Raw genomic sequence first — 20,775 nt, forward strand, 5'->3', positions numbered from 1 at the left:
TCAATGAAGACACAAGCCAGGACACATCTAGGCTCTCTCTCTCTCTCTCGTATGTGTGTGTGTGTGTGTCTCTCTCTCTCTCTCTCTCTCTCTCTCTCTCTCTCTCTCTCTCTCTCTCTCTCTCTCTCTCTCTCTCTCTCTCTCTCTCTCTCTCTCTCTCTCTCTCTCTCTCTCTCTCTCTCTCTCTCTCTCACACACACAATCATTAGAAGGTAATTGAGGCCACCTGGCTCGACTTTGTGTGTGATAGCAGATGCACTGGTCTTATCAGGACATCAGTGGCCGCGCTTAATAGGTTTAAAGACATCTTAATACCAGCCCTGCTCTGCCAACACACACAGACAGCACACAGTGTGCAACGCACGCACGCACGCACACACACACACACACACACACACACACACACACACACACACACACACACACACACACACACACACACACACACACACACACACACACACACACACACACACACACACACACACACACACACACACACACACACACACACACACACACACACACACACAAATCACAACACTGCCCTACAAAGACAAACAGTAACTCTGTGAAGTGGGTGGCGTTCCCCTTTAACTGCATGTGTGCATGTACTTCTATGTGTGTTTTAGTCTGTGCGTGTGTGTGTATGTGCGCGCATGTGTGTGTCTGTGCATGTGTGTGCATGTGTGCGTGTGGGTGTGTGCTAACTCACGGTTCTGATGGCTTTTGGTGACACTGTCGGCATCTAAGGCGTGGTAGAGGTCATATACTGACCGGCCCAACAGATCCTCAGGGCTATAGCCCATCAACTCTTTCACCCTGCAACACACACACACACATGAATCTACATGCTGAAAAAAAACTGTTTGTAATTGTGTCTTTTCTCCTCTTGCCTTCACTCAGAACAGAATCATCTTCTGCCTTCACTCAGAACAGAATCATCTTATGCCTTCACCCTGAGACAGAATCATCTTCTGCCTTCACCCTGACACAGAATCATCTTCTGCCTTCACCCTGACACAGAATCATCTTCTGCCTTCACCCTGGCTGACACAGAATCATCTTCTGCCTCCACAATCATCTTCTGTCTTCACTCAGAACTAGGGCTGACCTCGATTAGTCGAATAGTCGACTAATCGATCGAAAGGAGCCGTATTCTGGCCTGCTCCCTGCCTCTCTGGCCTGCTCCCTGACTCTCTGTCCTGCTCCCTGCCTCTCTGTCCTGCTCGTTGCCTCTCTGTCCTGCTCCCTGTCCTGCTCCCTGCCTCTCTGTTCTGCTCCCTGCCTCTCTGGCCTGCTCCCTGCCTCTCTGGCCTGCTCCCTGCCTCGCTCCCTGCCTCGCTCCCTGCCTCTCTGGCCTGCTCCCTGCCTCTCTGGCCTGCTCCCTGCCTCGCTCCCTGCCTCTCTGTCCTGCTCCCTGCCTCTCTGGCCTGCTCCCTGCCTCTCTGGCCTGCTCCCTGCCTCTCTGTCCTGCTCCCTGCCTCACTCCCTGCCTCTCTGTCCTGCTCCCTGCCTCTCTGTCCTGCTCCCTGCCTCTCTGGCCTGCTCCCTGCCTCTCTGGCCTGCTCCCTGCCTCTCTGGCCTGCTCCCTGCCTCTCTGGCCTGCTCCCGGCCTCTCTGGCCTGCTCCCTGCCTCTCTGTCCTGCTCCCTGCCTCTCTGGCCTGCTCCCGGCCTCTCTGTCCTGCTCCCTGCCTCACTCCCTGCCTCTCTGTCCTGCTCCCTGCCTCTCTGGCCTGCTCCCTGCCTCTCTGGCCTGCTCCCTGCCTCTCTGTCCTGCTCCCTGCCTCTCTGGCCTGCTCCCTGCCTCTCTGGCCTGCTCCCTGCCTCTCTGTCCTGCTCCCTGACTCTCTGTCCTGCTCCCTACCTCTCTGGCCTGCTCCCTGCCTCGCTCCCTGCCTCTCTGTCCTGCTCCCTGCCTCTCTGGCCTGCTCCCTGCCTCTCTGTCCTGCTCCCTGCCTCTCTCCCTGCTTATCTGTCCTGCTCCCTGCCTCTCTGGCCTGCTCCCTGCCTCTCTGTCCTGCTCCCTGCCTCTCTGTCTTGCTCCCTGCCTCTCTGGCCTGCTCCCTGCCTCTCTGGCCTGCTCCCTGCCTCTCTGTCCTGCTCCCTGGCCTGCTCCCTGCCTCTCTGGCCTGCTCCCTGCCTCTCTGCGCTGGATTTGTGAAAAACTCCCTCTTCCTAAACCACACGCTATCAGTCGTACCACAGTACTGGCAAAACGGGAGGAGCCTACAGTAAAAACAAACACCCTTCATCCCAATCCAGAGTTTAGAATACCGAGGCGCCTCGCAGAGGTAAATTATTTTGCGACAATGACCGAGTATAGGCTATACATTATCCCGCTTATTACATGGCTAACTTACTAACAATATACCTAATTCATTTTACACCATCGACATGAGGAGACACAGTTGTTCTGTGGCTCTGTCAGCCCAAATAAAGTGATTATTATTATCGCCGGCAGCCGGCAGGTGTGTCTGATTGCACTGATGCAGTGTGTGTCAGTGGGCTTGATTGCTCCAGCTGCGAACAGCGGTCATTATTGCTCGGCAGCGGTCCGTTATCGAGTAATAACGGACCGCTGCTAGGGGCAACCGAGCGCTATTGACCAATCACAATCAAGCATTTCAGCGAATGTTAAAACGCCATGTAATAATATATATTATCGGAGCTATCAATAATTTTATCGGGTTTATCGGGATGACGTCATAATTATCGTGCATCCCTAGTGGTAAGGTTGTATTGGCTTTTATTCCATTGTAATATCCTACTCAATGTCACCAAGCGGCACTCTTGGAATTCGGAAAAGTGCATTACCGGCCATATCCTCGTAGGGGCGCTGTCTCGATAATGCAGTGTTCCCTGTTGCAGACAGGTGTTTTTTTTTAATCATGAATGGACTTTTTTGTTACCCTAAAGCTATGCGTGTAGCCGATCGCCTGGAATAGTTTTTGGGACAGTTGTTATCAGTTGCTATCGCTATTAGCTCTATCTTTAATCTTTCAAAATGTTCAGTTGCTATTGCATGCACTCATCTGTGTTTCACTACACACATGAGTGCATGCTTACCAACTGTCCGTCTGCAACACTACTATCACCAACATCTAAGAAGGGAGATCCCCCCTTGAATGGCCCTTCTAAGGTTTCTCTCCTCCACACTGCCTGTGGAGCTTTTTTCCCTATTGTTAGGTTTTAGTGAGTTTTTCCTTACCTTCGCGTGGGGTATGTCTGGGAGTGCTTGCATTCTTTCATTTATTTGTGTTGTGAAGGATCAGATTAAACCGAATATATATATTTATTTATGGATATATATCTAATAGTATTTGTATATCGTTTGATATCCCCTGTATATTCCTTGTACAATATGCACTGAATATCCCTTTAGTCTACTAAACAGCCCATAATAGTTTCATTCTACCATTGGACGAGAACCTGGCGCCAGCAGCCATACCCCTAGGTTCAAGTTCAATCGTGCCGCCCAACATGTCGTGGCAAGCCCGGTTCCGCGTAGGAATACGTCTGGCGAAATACGAGTGGTACTATTTGTTCGCAGCGCATATATATATGGCGCAAGTAAAGTAGAACTTCCTTTTAGTCCATTAGTTCTTTACCCTCCAACCGAGTAACAGACGCGAAGCCTCACCTACGACGCACGTGTGGTGCAGTAAGGCCTACTTGGCCTCAGAATAGGCATTGAGATATCGTGTGGATTAATAGTTGAATTGTCATAGTTTGGCACTATACCGTCGAGTTGGACGTATTTCTATTAAGCTAATAATAGTCTATTATGTATGGTGCATCGTTCGGTTAGAGTTATAAAGTGATCAGTACCCCCATCGTTCCTGACGTTATCTGGAGTCTTAACCAGGCTGGGCAGACCACTAGTGGTGCTTGCATCCGAGGAGCTCCGGGCCAGGACGAGTGGACCTGTACATTGGATTACTTTACCCGGACGACGGCGAGCCTTCCACGGCTTGGATTATCTACATGCTTTGGGTGCTTTGATTATTCCATGGATAACGGCCAACACTGCTGAGTGTTGGAACTACCCCCCGGAGAGGAGTCCAGGTGAGACGGCGCTCTACACCAGTGAGGTCGCCTCACGTCTCTCCGTTGTGGACCGGCAGCTGCCGTCCACCAGAGGGTCCAGCTGTATTCATCTGCGGACCGAGGTTCTGTGGGCATCGTGTTCAGGACTCTGAATTCTCCCAAGAAATCGTCGGCCAGATGGGATACCGCCAGCGGCTCTTCTAACCCCCCCTCCTACTGTCTTACAACCAGCGGGACCCCCCCCCCCTTAGTGTATCCAGCTATAATCATTTAAGTACCATCGCTATAGTTCCCTAAAGAACCAGGTTGTATACTTACTCCCTGCGTAACCAGAGATTGGACATTCAATGTTGATTTGCCTGCGAATACTCATTTGCCATACAAGTGCATTTCAAATCATAAATGTCATCAAGTGAACGTTGTATATACCCTTTGCTATATAAAATATTCGATTTGTACATTTGTGTGGACTTCGTTTCATCAGGTGGGAAAGTGTTCATCATATCTATATCATGTACTGGATGGCCAGAAGTTAAAGTACAAGAGGTAGTGGTTTAATAATACCATACTTATCAATACAGTCAGGGAATTGTACCCCTCAGTTACAATTTGCATTCATCTAAAAAATGTTTGGACCTTATGGTGTTCTTGTTCTGTTCTTGACTTATTGTTATGTTTTCTTCTTGACTTGTTTAAAGAAGACCTGTACGGCCCATGGGGACATTAACGTGTGTTGTCGGGCCTTATAAATAAATTTGATTTGATTTGTTTTGGGACGCTGAATTCAGTATGCAGTAAAGGAATATAGCATCAGCAAATGGACATATGGATCTACCAGATGGCGATCGATAACTGGGAAATCCTTTTTGCAGTCCAACCGGCCACAGGTAAGAGCGGTTTGACGTCAATTTCAGCCTGGTCGGGCCTTGCTTTGATAGCCATCCACCCGGTCAGCTACTGAGGCTACTGAGGCTAATGCCGTTATTGGTAATCAATAATCAGAAACGACGTCGTCGTCCCCCCTTTCATGCATTCCATGGTGGACCATGATACCGATAATATGCATTTTGAGTTTTAGCTCTAGCTTGTCTATAGCCGAAACGCCATTCGATTTAACGTTATTAGCTTAGCGCCTTGTAACTCGCCTTTCAGGAAATACCCCAGAACATTCTGCTATAACGTTCATATTCACAACGCTATAAAATGGGAACGTATTGATGAATTTTTTTTTTATTTAAGGCATATTGAAGGGACGGTTTATAGTATCAATTGACAATGACAATGGACAGATAGCAATAATATAAAGTATAGATTTAGCTCTACAAACATTTAGCTCACGCACAATGAAAGGTTGTTATGATAAACTGGCCTTATAGAGTGAGATTAGACGGATCCAAATGGCCCGAATGTGTTAATGGATTAGAAAAGTCATGGTGAGTTGCAGTCCCTAGGGGCCAACTCAGCACACACGCACACGCACACGCACACACACACACACACACACGCACACACACACACACACAGCAGCCAACGTCAGGCCTTGCACCCGAAACATTCTGTGCACATTCTGTTATGCTCACGCACACTGTAACATGCACACATTTACGTTACAACAATGATGTAACCACTACACCTCCCTAATCCCTATTGCAGATTCTACCTGGGAGAAACCACAGCAAGTATCTCCTACCTTCACAAAGTAGAACGTGTGTGGTTTGAAAGCCCGATAACTATGGTCATTGTCTGACTCTCTCCCTCTCTCTGTCTCTCTGTCTCTCTCCCTCTCTCTGTCTCTCTCTCTCTCTCCCTCTCTCTGTCTCTCTCTCTCCCTCTCTAATGGGGTAACTTCCCCTCCCAGCGAGGCTATGCAGACCCATCCACATACTAATCTCATTTGTGTAATTAGAGAAGATTTGGGAAGCTATTACATTGCACTCAAAAGGCAAGAAAGAAAACAGTGCCCTTGTTTTGCAGTGAAGTCACATACACAGGAGGAACTTCTTTATATTTCACGAGCGGCATGACAAAATCACAAAACACAGCTCTGTGTGTGCAGGCATGTGTGTACTGTAACTGTGTTTACTCCAAGCACAGAATGTGTTGGGTGCAATCCAACCGGTGTATGTGTGTGTACTTGAGGCGGCCCCTACGGGACATATGACAGCTATTAGTAGGTTCCAGTAATGGGCAGCTTGAATTACCAGGTCCAAAAACCAACGCTTTAAGGAGATATTTTATTTTTAGATCATTAACTCTTTGGAATAACCTGCCTCAAAACCTCTGCTGCATTTACAGTAGATTCACTTTTTAAAATAATCTTAAATTGTATTTAACACTGTAAAGTTTTTGCTTGCATGTAGCCATCTTAATTGTTAGTTTCATTATGCATTGTGTGTTGAGTACTGATTTTCAATAATTTTGTTTTGCAATAATAATTGTTTTTGTATGTTTTTTTTGTGTGGACCCCAGGAAGACTAGCTGATTGCTATGGCACAAGCTAATGGGGATCCCTAATCAAATCAAATCAAATCAAATCAAATCAAATCACAGTTGGGACTGTGGACTGTTCACATTTAGCACTCAAATGCATCGTGGGTGATGTACAGCTCTAAAGACAGGTGTGAATGTACAGTTCTGTGAGTGTGCTTTCCTACCTCTCGTCGCAGTAGGTGAACTTCATGTCCATGTTGTGTCGGCTGAGGAAGCTCTTGCTATCGAGCGCCGTGTCGATGTTTGACGGATGTGCGATGGGTTCGCACATCAGGACTGCACAGGTGAGCGGGGGCTCCTTGAAGCCACACAGCACCCGCGGAGGACAGCTGTTATACATCTTCAGGTGGCCCGTGCAGTGTAACACCTGGAGGGAGGACAGCTGTTATACATCTTCAGGTGGCCCGTGCAGTGTAACACCTGGAGGGAGGAAGAGCTGTTATACATCTTCAGGTGGCCCGTGCAGTGCAACACCTGGAGGGAGGAAGAGCTGTTATACATCTTCAGGTGGCCCGTGCAGTGCAACACCTGGAGGGAGGACGAGCTGTTATACATCTTCAGGTGGCCCGTGCAGTGTAACACCTGGAGGGAGGAAGAGCTGTTATACATCTTCAGGTGGCCCGTGCAGTGTAACACCGGGAGGGAGGACGAGTTTTCACATAATAGTCATTTTTAAACGAACCAAGCCTTTCTTTGGCTGTTCACATTTTTTTTTATGTGGCCAACTGATCTGCATGCACAAATGAACAATAACGAAGATGGAAGTAAACATGGAGGAAGTAACAATTTATGGTTTCATCTATAAGTTGGTGTGCAGTGGAGGACAGCTACTCTGTGAGCAGATAATGCTTTCAAACACAGCCGCTTATGATACATTTGGCTTAGTACAGAAGTATCATCCCAAACTGAAGTAAACACCTCCCTGTCCCTCCATTGACCAACTCCATCACAGCTGTCTTCCATGTTTGCATTCACCAAGTGACGCCCGCCATTGCAGAATTGTGATGAATCTTGAGTTAATTGCATGAATTCCGATATGACTGTTGACTGGGGTTGCATTGCAAACGATCTGACCTGTATCTGATTTAGGACCACATTATGAAAGTGGCCCAAATCGAAAAATTAAAAGACTAGATTCCATGTGATTTGTGCTGTTCACACAAGAAACATATATATACGCAATACGAGTCACATATAAGCAAAAACAGATTTGGAAGACTTTTGCCTGCAGTCTGAATGGAGCCTTTGTCGTCAAAGTGTCCTCCATTTTGAAAAAGAACTCCGATCATTTTCTGGTTCACTTCAGCTGTGATGAGTCAACTCTCTGTTCACACCTACACTTTATGGCTGTCATGGATCACAGTTTATGCATTCATGATGTTACAATTAGATAATATCAACATTATAAGGCTGAAAGAAATGTTTTTGTTGTTATACAAAGGGGAACAAATCTCAATGATTTTTCTTCTTATGCGTGAGAAAACTATTTCAAACGGAGTAATTGCTGGGCAACGTGTGTTAAATTGTCCTTAGACAATGCTTGTGCTTCTTGTCTGAGCAGAGTTTGGGAACCGTTACAGATCCAGTATGACGTATTCCTAGCGCATTCTACCAGCGGTAACAATGTGCTCTTGTGCTGCTCTTAACCCTTTCACTACCACACTACACTACAGAAGGTATTGTCGCCGTGAAAGGGTTAACCATTTGGTAGTGTGACAGTGAAAGGGTTCATATAATTTCTTGTGGAAGTGCTGTTCTGTTATCTGCCACCAGGAGTCGCAAAGATTCTGCCATTCTGGTGTGCTGGCAGGCTGGCTACCTGTCAATGTACTGTAAATATCTGTTGTGGCTTGCAGGATAGACAGGTGTCCTTTGTCTTTTAGCCCCCTGACATTGTCTCCTGTGTCTTTTAGCCCCCTGACATTGTCTCCTGTTCTTTACTGGGAGCCGTGGTGTATCTGGTGTCAGCTCATTCTGAAGAGTGATCGGAGAGAGAGTCGCTGGAGTGAGAGGATGTCTTGGAGTGAGAGGGTGTCTTGGAGTGAGATGGTGTCTTGGATTGAGATGGTGAATTGGAGTGAGAGGGTGTCTTGTAGTGATAGGGTGTCTTGGAGTGAGAGGGTGTCTTGGATTGAGAGGGGTCCTTGGAGTGAGATGGTGTCTTGGATTGAGAGGGGACCTTGGAGTGAGAGGGGACCTTGGAGTGTGAGGGTGTCTTGGAGTGAGAGGGTGTCTTGGAGTGAGATGGTGAATTGGAGTGAGAGGGTGTCTTGTAGTGATAGGGTGTCTTGGAGTGAGAGGGTGTCTTGGATTGAGAGGGGACCTTGGAGTGAGAGGGTGTCTTGGATTGAGAGGGGACCTTGGAGTGAGAGGGGACCTTGGAGTGCGAGGGTGTCTTGGAGTGAGAGGGTGTCTTGGAGTGAGATGGTGTCTTGGAGTGAGAGGGCGCCTTGGAGTGAAAGGGTGTCTTGGAGTGAGATGGTGAATTGGAGTGAGAGGGTGTCTTGTAGTGATAGGGTGTCTTGGAGTGAGAGGGTGTCTTGGATTGAGAGGGGACCTTGGAGTGAGAGGGTGTCTTGGATTGAGAGGGGACCTTGGAGTGAGAGGGGACCTTGGAGTGCGAGGGTGTCTTGGAGTGAGAGGGTGTCTTGGAGTGAGATGGTGTCTTGGAGTGAGAGGGGGTCTTGGAGTGAGAGGGCGCCTTGGAGTAAGAGGATGTCTTGGAGTGAGAGGGGACCTTGGAGTGAGATGGTGTCTTGGAGTGAGAGGGGACCTTGGAGTGAGAGGGTGTCTTGGAGTGAGAGGGGACCTTGGAGTGAGAGGGTGTCTTGGAGTGAGAGGGGAATTTGGAGTGATAGGGTGTCTTGGAGTGGTGTACTGTACATATCACCCCTTGTCTGTATGTGTTCTTCCACCTGAAGGATGAATGTCCTTCACCTGATGTTCTTGCCCGTCTGTACAAAACACTCGCATTGATGCTAACCAGGTGGAGGATGTTGTAGAAGACCTGGCCAGCGACGAGAGCCCCCTTTCACTGAATACCTGCACGCTGTGATCCATCACATCGACCACGCACTGTAATGATAAAGCAGCCTGTATAATCTAATGTAGGCTATGTAGCCTGCCCATCTTGTCATTTCCTCAATGGGGACAATAAATCTGTCTCATCTGATCTCATCTTCAACTACTTTCTAGGTGTGATCCTTGGTCCTCATTCTCGAACATGTTCATAAGTAGCTACCTTTGTAAATATCTTGGTAAAAAGTTCGTACTAATAAATAAATAAAAATTAACTGGCGAAACAGTCTTCGTATGTTGCCAAAATCATCGCAGCTGGGTTCCCATGCATGAAAAACGTCACTCATTCTTGAACTGGAAGCGCGTTCTCGTACACCTGAATTTGCATACAGAGACGCCCCACCAGCTCATTATAAGGCGAGGGCCGTGTGCAAAACAGCGAGAAGCTCAGCAAAACGTAATTGTTAATGATACAAATATTATTTATTATTGTCTGTGGGATCGAAGTGATGGCAATCGCCAAGGACTTGTCCCAAAGAAAGCTGTTATAAACTCGGGTGCACGCCAATACATCGAGACATAGTCGTATGTATTACCATTAGAATCATTTAATTCCGCGGATGTCCGTGGGATCGAAGTGATGGCAATCCCCAAGGACTTGTCCCCAAAGAAAGCTGTTGAAAACACGGGCGCACACCGGTACGTCTGACTTACAACTGCTTTTTTAAGGTCGTAATTCCTACATACATCCTACAAGCAAATGTACAATATGTAGCCTTTCGAGAATGCCAAATAAGATGCCAACGAAGGAATTCCTTGGTAACTTTCATGTATGTACGTTCGAGAATGAGGACCATTGTTTGTGAATATGCTGTGTAACGTATGTGTAACTGATAGTCACTGGCTACTGCCAGCCCTCAAACCAGCCTCAAACCAGCCTCGAACCATGAACCCTCTGCTCACTAGTGCCACGTGACCACAAATGCTTTATAGCATGGTCTAATCTGGTCCCACACCTGAAAATTATCCTTATTCAGGTAGCTAAGTAGGGGGGGGGGGGGGGAGGGGGTCAACATACAAGTGTATTTATAGCCAGGGACTGTTACTAAGTAGTTTAAATCTGCCCCTTACCTTCCAGCTGGCCGACTTGAGATTGACAGTGCGCCCCCTGTTGGTCACGGTGCATTTCATCCTCATGAAAAAGTCTCGTTCAGTGCTCATCTCTTTGCCCTTCTTTCCAAAGCTACTCCCTGAAAAATACACATTGAAAATAGAGGATTATCACTCACACACACACACACACACACACACACACACACACACACACACACACACACACACACACACACACACACACACACACACACACACACACACACACACACACACACACACACACACACACACACACACACACACACACACACACACACACACACACACACACACACACACACACACACACACACACACACACACACACACACACACACACAAAGTCAAAGTATTTATTCATCATGTGTCATAGAATGATGGTGGTGAAGTGTTCCTTGTGCCTCCTCCCTAGACTGTTCAAGCATCAAATAAGGAACAAAAAAGATAAATGAATCTCTTCAATAAATCTCTTCATCCTGTGACCAGGATGTTTGTGGGCAGGACGCGTGAATACTTTCGGCATCCAACATGCCCTTCCACGTTGCTTTGATTGGCCAGCGATCGGCCAGCCCTCTACGCTCGTTTCCCCCCTACGCCGGTAACGCGCGCATGCGCATTTCGTACGAGATGGGGGCCGCTGGTGTACAGCTGAGAGCTCCAGCATAGCTATGTCCGCGAGCTAGGCGCAAGCCAGAGTAAAACACAGTTTTCAATCAATCAATCAATAAATAATAACATTAACGAGACTCTCTGTTTTTGTGGAGAGCCTCCAACGAGTGACGCGTCTCTCTTCTGACCAATCAGTGGTCGGCAGTGTTTCACGTGACTTTTCTGGTACCACAACATGCCTTTCGCGTTGCTCTGATTGGCCAGCGATCGGCCAGCCCTCTATGCTCGTTTTCCCCCTACGCCGGTAACGCGTGCATGCGCATTATCGCTGGCCAATCACAGCAACGCGGAAGGGCATGTTGGTTGCCGAAAGTATTCACGCGGGCAGGACTGTAGCCAGGATGTTTGTGAACAGGGCTATAGGCATGCTGATTTTGAGAAGGGCTGTAGCCAGTATGTTTGTGACCAGGGATGTAGCCAGTATGTTTGTGACCAGGGCTGTGACCAGGATGTTTGTGAGCAGGGCTGTGACCAGGATGTTTGTGAGCAGGGCTGTAGCCAGGATGTTTGTGACCAGGATGTTTGTGACCAGGATGTTTGTGACCAGGGCTGTAGCCAGTATGTTTGAGAGCAGGGCTGTAGCCAGGATGTTTGTGAGTGTAACCGGTCTTATTTGACATGCCCCGAGTGGGAGTTGAACCCCGGTCTCCCGCGCCGCGGACAACATTGCAGACCACTATACCAAGAGGTGAATTCACTTCTTGTTAATGGGTCTGGATGCCTCTGGGGAGTGAGTTTACTTGCAGTACCGCTTAACGTCCACAGCCACTTCACTACACTGTCCATCGTGACTGTGGATAGACACGCGGTACCTCCGTTACATGAGCAGGGCTGTGACCAGGATGTTTGTGAGCAGGGCTGTAGCCAGGATGTTTGTGAGCAGGGCTGTAGCCAGGATGTTTGTGAGCAGGGCTGTAGCCAGGATGTTTGAAATAGTGAGGTCATGAGTCATAGCCCCTCTAGCAGGGGTTGGGGCCATTGGGGGACCGAGAAGATCTTTAACCTCTTAAGCATCGGACGGCCCGACAATGGGCCGTCACGCACTCGCGCTCAAGTCGCGGCACTTTGCCCTCGTCTGTCGGGTCCGGGCTGCGCTTTCGCCCGATCAACCAATACATTGTTGGAAAGTTGAATTTGCCTTTCGATCGTCACCACACTCAACCTATTGGGTGATTCTATTCTCGAGTTACAAGACGAAACATCCGGCACGCGTCATTTGACAAGCCGCTTGGACGAGTGACAACGTCCGGTTATGCGCTGTCCTGAACGAACCAGTCACCGCTGATGGTTGAAAATGATTGACCACCGTTGTAGCCAAGGAGCGTCTGCTCAGAAAGCGATCCCAGACTGGCAGCGCTGTGAGTGGGGGAGTGACGAAGAAGTCCATTGTTTTGACAAGAGCCTCTGAATGAATGGGAGCAGGTGGCCATTTTGGATAATCATGCCAAACTATTACCGGTACACACATTACAAAAACCTTTGGCTATGGAACCATTGTGATTTCCAGCTCCTACCTCTCAGCTGGCAATAAGTAAAAAGAAATGTGAGTACACGAAACGTTTACTTCAGTGTGTTCAAACATCTGTTACCTACTCTATTTCATTAGCACTCAAAGTGATTTTCTTTAGTGTAGGAAACCTCAGAATGTTACCATTCAAAAGAGACCAGACACATGCATGTGCTATAAGAATAAAGTATAATAATTCACAAATTACTTTGGGTATGCAATCGTATATATTTAAAAAAAATATATATAACTAGCCCCATTTTTGTCCAATGCTTAACCTCTTAACACATTCTGTGCCACGCCTCTTCCGGGCGACAACTATGCGATGCACACCCATTAAACTAATGGAGTCCGTCACCTTGTTTGTAGAACTATAACTATATTATAGCTATGTATACAATATTATAGTCACTTGACACTGAGTTTCTTCCGGTCAAGATGCAAAAAAGAAAAAAGAATTCCATCCATACGTTCCCGTTTTATACCGTGGTGAGTGTTATATCGGAATGATCCGGGCCAATTCCTGAGAGGCTGGTTATAAGCCGCAACGTGTATTATACTAAATGCATTGGCATTTTGTCCCTACACACGCCACAATTAAAAAATCGAATGCATATGATATGTATTATGTTCCATCACGAATGCATGGAAGGGTGGGGGGAGGGGGGGGGGGGTCGTTTTCCGATGCTTTGATCGTCACCAACGGAATACGTTATGGACTAGCGTTACACACATAAGCTCGGATCGCAATGAAAACATTCTTGGATCAATGCAAGATTGATACCATATAGCCCTTACCTTGACTAGGATGTACCTCAAAAAGAATATTCCAATTATCTGATCGCCAATCCAAGTATTGATGTCCATCGTTTCGCCAACATAATCCACCACAGAACACGGATCGGGAGTAATTGTTTCTCCTCACTCCGACCCTTATAACCGTTACACTTGTCCGACAAAGAAAACTCCGCCCGGACCTATATAATCTACGCACAGCCCAAGACACAGCGTTTCAAAGGATGTGCAATACCTGCCGCATCCTACCAGGCGGCGGTTTTGGACTTTTACGATCTCAGACTCATTCCCTATGATAACACCTGGATGGAATAGGGTATAACAAAAAGAAAAATTTAAAACGATCCAGAAACGTGTTAACACGTGATTGGCACTCAACGGTCGGGCCTCAGAAACGTGTTAATCAGTGAATGGCACTGAATGTGTTAAGCCCGGAGCCCTATTTTCTGAAAATCTGCCTAAAATACATACTTAAGTAAATGGAATATTGCTCCACTTCTACAAGGTCCATTTACATGTTTTTGGTATCTAGGGACATCTATGGACCTCGGGGAATGTATTCCCAGTGTCAGAAATATTGTGTATATTACTAGTCTTGCTTAAATTGTGATGAAACAAAGGAGAATATGAATTATGATTAGTCTTTGCATCTTTGACAGTGAATAACACCATGCTAAAAATGACCAGACATGAAAAACTGCCACTGAGCTCATTCAGTACCTTCTTGAGATCACGTGTACAAAAGATATAAGGAAATTAATAAAGGGAAGATGATTAAACAGAATGTTTTGTAGATACAGTACTGAATTCCCCCATCCGGACCAATGCAATTTGAAATATTATTATAGAATATAGAATAGCAGGCTTATAAATGACCTTATTATAGCCAATTCACACATTTATGGATTGTGCCAAATCTTAACTTTCAAATGCCCGAGTTCAATTTGGATTTAGTATCACCAGGCGTGCATAAGAACAGATAATGAAATCTACTGTATGTACAGTAGGTTTCTTATTCCTGCCAGAGTGCCGCCATTTTGAAATTGATTTCAAATCTGATTGTTGCTAAATGCTCAAAACAGGGGAGAAAAACGAACTGTGCTCCAATATATGCCAATAACGTTCAGTTTTGTTGTATATTATCCCGAGTAATAAGAGATATTAAAAAAATTCATACAGAAGTAATTTGCTTGAAGCCCCATTGTTGTGAAGGGCCAGATTAAACCGAATATATATATTTATTTATATATATATATTTAATTGTATTTGTATATTCTCTAATATTCCCTGATATCCCTTGTATATTCCTTGTACAATATGCATTGAATATCCATTCTAGCCTACTGAACATCCCATAATAGTCTCCATTCTACTATTGGTCGAGACCTTGGTGCCAGGCTGCCATACCCCTCAGACCCAGTTCAAATGTACCGCTCCACATGTACGAACAAGTCCTAGTTCCGCGTAGGAATCTGGCTACCGCACCACTAATGGGACTATTTGTTCATAGTGCGTATATATACTGCGCTACTAAAGTAGGACTTTCTTTTCAGTCCAGTTTCTTACCCTCCAATAGAGTCACAGACGTAAAGCCTCCCTGCGACGCCACGTGTGGGAGTAAGGCCAAGTTCGCCTACCATCGGTATTGAGACATCGTGTATATTAATATTTGAATAGTCATATTTGGCACTATATCGTCGAGTTGGACGTAGTCTATTAAGCTAATAATAGTCTGTTAATATATAGTGCTTCGTGCGGTGAGAATACTACCGTAGCCAGTACCCCATTGTTTCGGGCAGAGAACTGGCTGCTTATCCAGGGTGGTTGACCCCACGTGAAGCTGCACCCGAGGAGCCCCAGAGCCGACGAGCGAGTGGACCTATATACCGGATTATTCTACCGACGACAGCCCGCCTTCCCAGGCACGGATTATGCTTTGTATACTTTGATTATTCCATGGATAAAGACCCCCGACACTGCCGTGTGTTGGAACCCCCCCCCCCCCCCCTGGAGAGGACGCAAGGTGAGGAGACGCTCTGCAAGACGAGGTCGCTTCACGTCTCTCCTCCGTGGACCGGAGAACGCCGGCCCACAAAGAGTCCACCTGCTTTCATCTGTGGTCCAAGGATCGCCGGCGCATTGAGCGGCACTACAGTGGGTTCACCTGGGATACCCTTGGCCGGATGAGGCAGCCGGATTCTACCCCCCCCCCCTCCTACTCCTGTCGGCTTACAAGCGACCGGATTAACCCCCCCTAGTGTATCCAGTATATAATCATTAAAGTATCATTGCTGTTATTCCTTAAACTATTCCAGGTCGTATATGTACCACCTGCGCCTTCAGAGATTGGACATTCTCTATTGATATACCGACGAATACTCTTGCCATAAAAGTGCATACTAATTCCCATTCATAAATGTGATTGATTTGATTAAGTGCTTGCTCTACACACCATCGCTGTGTAGAAATAAAGACCTATTTCTAATTCGTACATTTGTGTTGGATCCGTTTCATCTACGTGACAGTGTTCATCATAATATATTTATGCCGTGTACTGGGTGGCCGAATATTAAGTACAAAGGTAGTGGTAGTAAGTATCATATCTAGTAATACAGTCAGGGAATTGTACCCCTCAGTTACAATTGGTCCTTCGAGCCGGATGGTAATCAGTGTAATATTAATATAGTGTTATTAATATTGAAATGGCCTATGATGAACACTCCACGAAACGATCCTCCTAACCAACGCCCGCAGCGCGAACGACGGCTCCCTCAGTACTTAGAGGCCTACGCTGTCAGTCAACAACCTAGTCTTCTACTAACAGTAAACGCGGTAAAACTAGAAAGTAAAAGTATGTCTAACCCCAACGCCCAGACTACCCCGACCATAGAGGCCCCTACGGGCTCTAATGTAACTGACCAAGTTCACGGTGGGGACCAGTGGGAACCAGACATGACTTCACACCCCGCCAGTACTGAAGAAGTAGTCCCCGATGAGTCCCGGGAGGAATACAACGCTACCGAGAGAGAACTCGGCACGGAAGAAGACGGGGAGAGCACCGTGGAGATAGAGCTCCAAGGCTCCGCAAGGAGTACCCCGAGGGAAGGCTCCCCTATACAACCGCCTTCTCCCAGCGAGGCAGAGAGGACCCTACAGCAGGCCTTCCTCATCAGCCTGAACGCTGCTGCTGAACGCGACCGACTGCAGATCCAGCAGCGGAGCGAAGAAGAGCATATACGTCTAGAACTAAGACGCATTCAGAGAGAAGAGAATGTGGCCCGAGACCGAGCAGACAGCCAGCGAGCAGCTGCTGGTGCTCTACGGGACGCAGAGCGCGACAGACAGCAAGCGCAACTAATAGAACAGCTGATCAGACGGACAACACCCTCTCCCTCCGCCAGAGGCTCCAGGAACTCGTCTAGACACACCTCCAGGGCGGCATCCCCTAGCCGAGTAAACAACCCTGAACTTGACCAACAGACGAGGTCTATACCCCCCACAGACCACCTCCCCCCACCGGTCCAAGCGAGACCTAGCAACCGGGAAGGAGCAGCATATCCTGTGGAGAGGCTAAACCAGAGACTACAAGCACTGGATGACCTAACTGAAGACGAAGAGGAAGAGGAGGAGAACCACGCCCGACGACAGCACAGTACTCTACCGGACCAGGAGGTCCGGTACAGCCCAGGCTATACTCCCGCGGAGCTGCGCTACAGACCCCCGACTCTATACACGGGTGAGCACGACGCACGACCCGCACCGAGGAACAGCACCTGGACAAGCGGGCCATGGTACACTGCCGGTACCAGCCCATACCAAGGAGCGGGAGGAGACTCGCCTAGGAGGCCTCTCCCCCAACGCTCGCCGATGTATCCACAGTCAGCGTCATACATTGGCACGCCTATGGTACCCGACTTCACCCAAGAGCACCGGGCCCAGTATACGGAACTCCGCATGTGTCTGGAGACCATGTTGGTGGATGTATTGGATGAACGCCATAAATACGCCATCCTACTGAAGCACTTAAAGGTGCCCCGCGCACATAATATAGCGCTCGCCTACGCGACTTCCACCACCCCATACACAGCAGCGCTGGTAGCATTGGACCAGAGGTATGGGCGCATATGGGATTACGTGATCCAGGAGATCCGACACATCGACCGCTTACCCCCAGCAATAGACAATCGAGCACTGGACGACCTGTCCATCAGAGTGCAGTCCCTGGTAGGGATGTTGGGAGCGCAGAGAGAGAAGGGGAGGCATGAACTTTACGCCAACTCAAATGTGGAAAGGATCTTGGAGAAGCTGCCGCCCGCTCGACAGGAGCGTTTTAGGCGACAGAGGGACCACCGAGACCCGAATGGCCCCGAACCGAACCTCCTCAATCTAGCAGACTTCCTGGCGAGAGAAGTCAGCAGCCTACGGCTAGATACATTCGGACGGAGCACCCCTGGCTCCAGAGAAGGAACCAGACGACTAAATGATGGAAGAAGATCGGTGACTGTGATGCACCAATCGGAGTCAGTACCGAGCAGCAGGAGCCACAGTACCCCCTCCAGAACGGAGAAGTGGAAGATAGTGTGCCCCTACTGTGAGAAAGAACACTGGCTAGCGCAATGTGACTCCTTCCCCAAGCTGAACGCGGAGGAAGCAAGTCAATGGATAAAGTCCAACAAGCGCTGTTTTCGCTGTGCGCGCTCACACATGGCAGCCGAATGCCGCTTAAAGAAAAGGTGCACCAAGTGCGATGGAGCCCATCTGGACATACTTCACGACAGTAACAGACGGCGCCCTTCACCCGCACCATCCAGCAGCAAAGCGAGCGTCATGTACATCGATCCCGCCAGCAGCAGTGGAGCCCGAGTACTCCTAAAAGTAGTGCGTGTGACACTAAGCTACCAGAATAAAGTCCTGGACACTTACGCCGTCCTCGATGACGGGTCAGAGAAGACCCTTCTGCTCGCCTCCGCTGCGGCCCAGCTAGGGCTGCGGGGAAGCGAAACCCAAATGACAATTCGGACAATAAGACGAGATTTGAAGACGATAAAGGGCGAGAATGTCTCATTCTCTATCGCAGCAAGCGGCCAGCCTGAGCGACGGTACCAGATTACAGACGCTTTCGCCAGCCAAGAAATAGGACTGTCGCGGTACACATACCCCGTCGCCAAGCTGATGGAGAAATATGTACATCTGCGCAAGTTACCGATCCCGCTCATAGACAATGCTATGCCGACCCTGTTGATAGGCTCCGACCATGCAGACCTCATTGTCCCGATAGACCGGGTTCATACCGGACCCCGAGGCTGTCCTGCAGCAGTCGAGACCCGTTTGGGATGGACTCTCCAAGGCCCGCTCGCCAAATCTCTCCACCGAAGTACAGCCACTAGATGTCTCCACTCCCGAGTCACAGAGGGAGAAACCGCACTCCTGCAACACGTAGAGCGGTTATGGACCTTGGAACAAATGCCCTTTAAGAACGGAAAGAAAGACATTCGCTCTAAAGATGACATTTACGCCATTCACCTCCTCGAGACAGGGACCAAGAGAGTCCCGGTCAACGGCGTGTTGAGATACGCCACGCCACTCCTGCGGCGAGAAGGAATGCCTACTTTCCACGCCAAGACAGACGCCACAGAACGGTACCTGCTGAACACGGAGCGGCGCTTAGCCAAGAACCCCGCCCAAGAGAGTGTATACCGCGCTGAGATTGAGAAGCTCATCACAGCGGGACACGTCACAAAGATGGACATTAAAGAGGCTGACCAGACCACTGAATCGTGGTACGTACCTCACCACAAGGTCCATCACAACGGTAAAGACCGCATAGTATTTAACTGCAGCTACCAGATCGGATCCCAAAATCTGAATAAAGAGTTACTGCCCGGTCCCACACTCGGCCCCTCCCTACTCGGCGTTCTACTCCGCTTCCGCCAGGAAAAGGTGGACATCAGCGGGGACATTAAAGGAATGTTCCTGCAGGTGAGATTAGTAGAGGAGGACAAGCCCCTGTTACGGTTCCTATGGAGAGAGAAGCCAGGAGATGAGCACCCAGCCATCTACCAATGGGAAGTCCTCCCCTTCGGAACGACGTGCAGCCCCTGCTGTGCTACATTTGCACTACAGAAACATGTAGCAGAGGACCCAGCAGCGGACGAAGAGGTCCGACACAGCGTAAAGAACAGCTTCTACGTAGACAACTGTCTACAAAGCCTTTCAACCCAGGAAGAAGCCGAGGCTCTCCTGATTAAACTCCGCGCCTCATTGATCAAAGGCGGCATTGATCTCAGGCAGTGGGCCAGCAGCGATCCGCAAGTACTGCGCAGCCTCTCCTCCCAGGACAAGGCAGCCAGCAGCGAGACCTGGATGGCTACAATCCCGGGAGAAGCCCAGGAGATGACCCTGGGATTGGTGTGGCGATTCAAAACAGATTCGCTTCACTACAGACACAAGCCCCTGACTACGGAGCAGGGAAGGCCGGCGGCGGCGCCGACCACCAGACGGAGTGTGTACACAACACTCGCCCGACAATATGACCCGCTAGGATGTATTCTACCGTACACCACCAGGGCAAAAATGATTGTACGAGCATTGTGGGACAAGGACCAGGGCTGGGACGACCCCATTCCCGCACACCTTGCATCCACCTGGAGAGAGTGGGAGATGGAGCTCCACTCACTCCCAGGCGTTAATATGCGCCGAAGCTACTTCCCACCCACGGTGAGGCCAGAGACATGTAAAATGGACTTACACGTCTTCAGTGACGCCTCAGAGGTCGCATACGGATCAGTAGCCTACTTGCGGGCCCAAGAGAAGGGGGGAGAGATCTATACAGCATTTGTCCTCGCCCGCTCGAGAATAGCCCCACGCAAGCAACAATCTATCCCACGTCTAGAGCTCTGCGCAGCCCTAGCCGGAGCGCACCTAGCCACGCTCATCCAACGTGAGCTCACCATACCGGTGTCTAGAACAATCCTGTGGTCAGATTCCACGACGGTACTCGCCTGGATCAAATCGGACTCATGCAAGTACAAAGTCTTCGTGGGAGTCAGAGTCACCGAGATTCAAGACTTAACCGAAGAGTTAACCGGAG

General features: G+C 48.6%; 1 protein-coding gene across 3 annotated transcripts in view; it reads right to left on the bottom strand.

Annotated features, from left to right (window-relative positions):
• The window catches only part of epas1b (endothelial PAS domain protein 1b), a 641,397-nt gene that overhangs the window by 124,123 nt on the left and 496,499 nt on the right, over positions 1 to 20,775 (bottom strand). For all 3 annotated transcript variants that reach the window (XM_084320767.1, XM_084320766.1, XM_084320765.1), the window contains 3 exons: positions 10,691 to 10,809; positions 6,706 to 6,908; positions 716 to 822 (listed from right to left, as the gene is read on the bottom strand). In XM_084320767.1, the coding sequence (XP_084176893.1) occupies positions 716 to 822; positions 6,706 to 6,908; positions 10,691 to 10,809 (429 nt within the window). The remainder of the gene's footprint in view (positions 1 to 715; positions 823 to 6,705; positions 6,909 to 10,690; positions 10,810 to 20,775) is intronic.

Source organism: Notolepis coatsorum, assembly GCF_963971535.1.
Source record: "Notolepis coatsorum genome assembly, chromosome: 8".
NCBI classification, from domain to species: Eukaryota; Metazoa; Chordata; class Actinopteri; order Aulopiformes; family Paralepididae; genus Notolepis; species Notolepis coatsorum.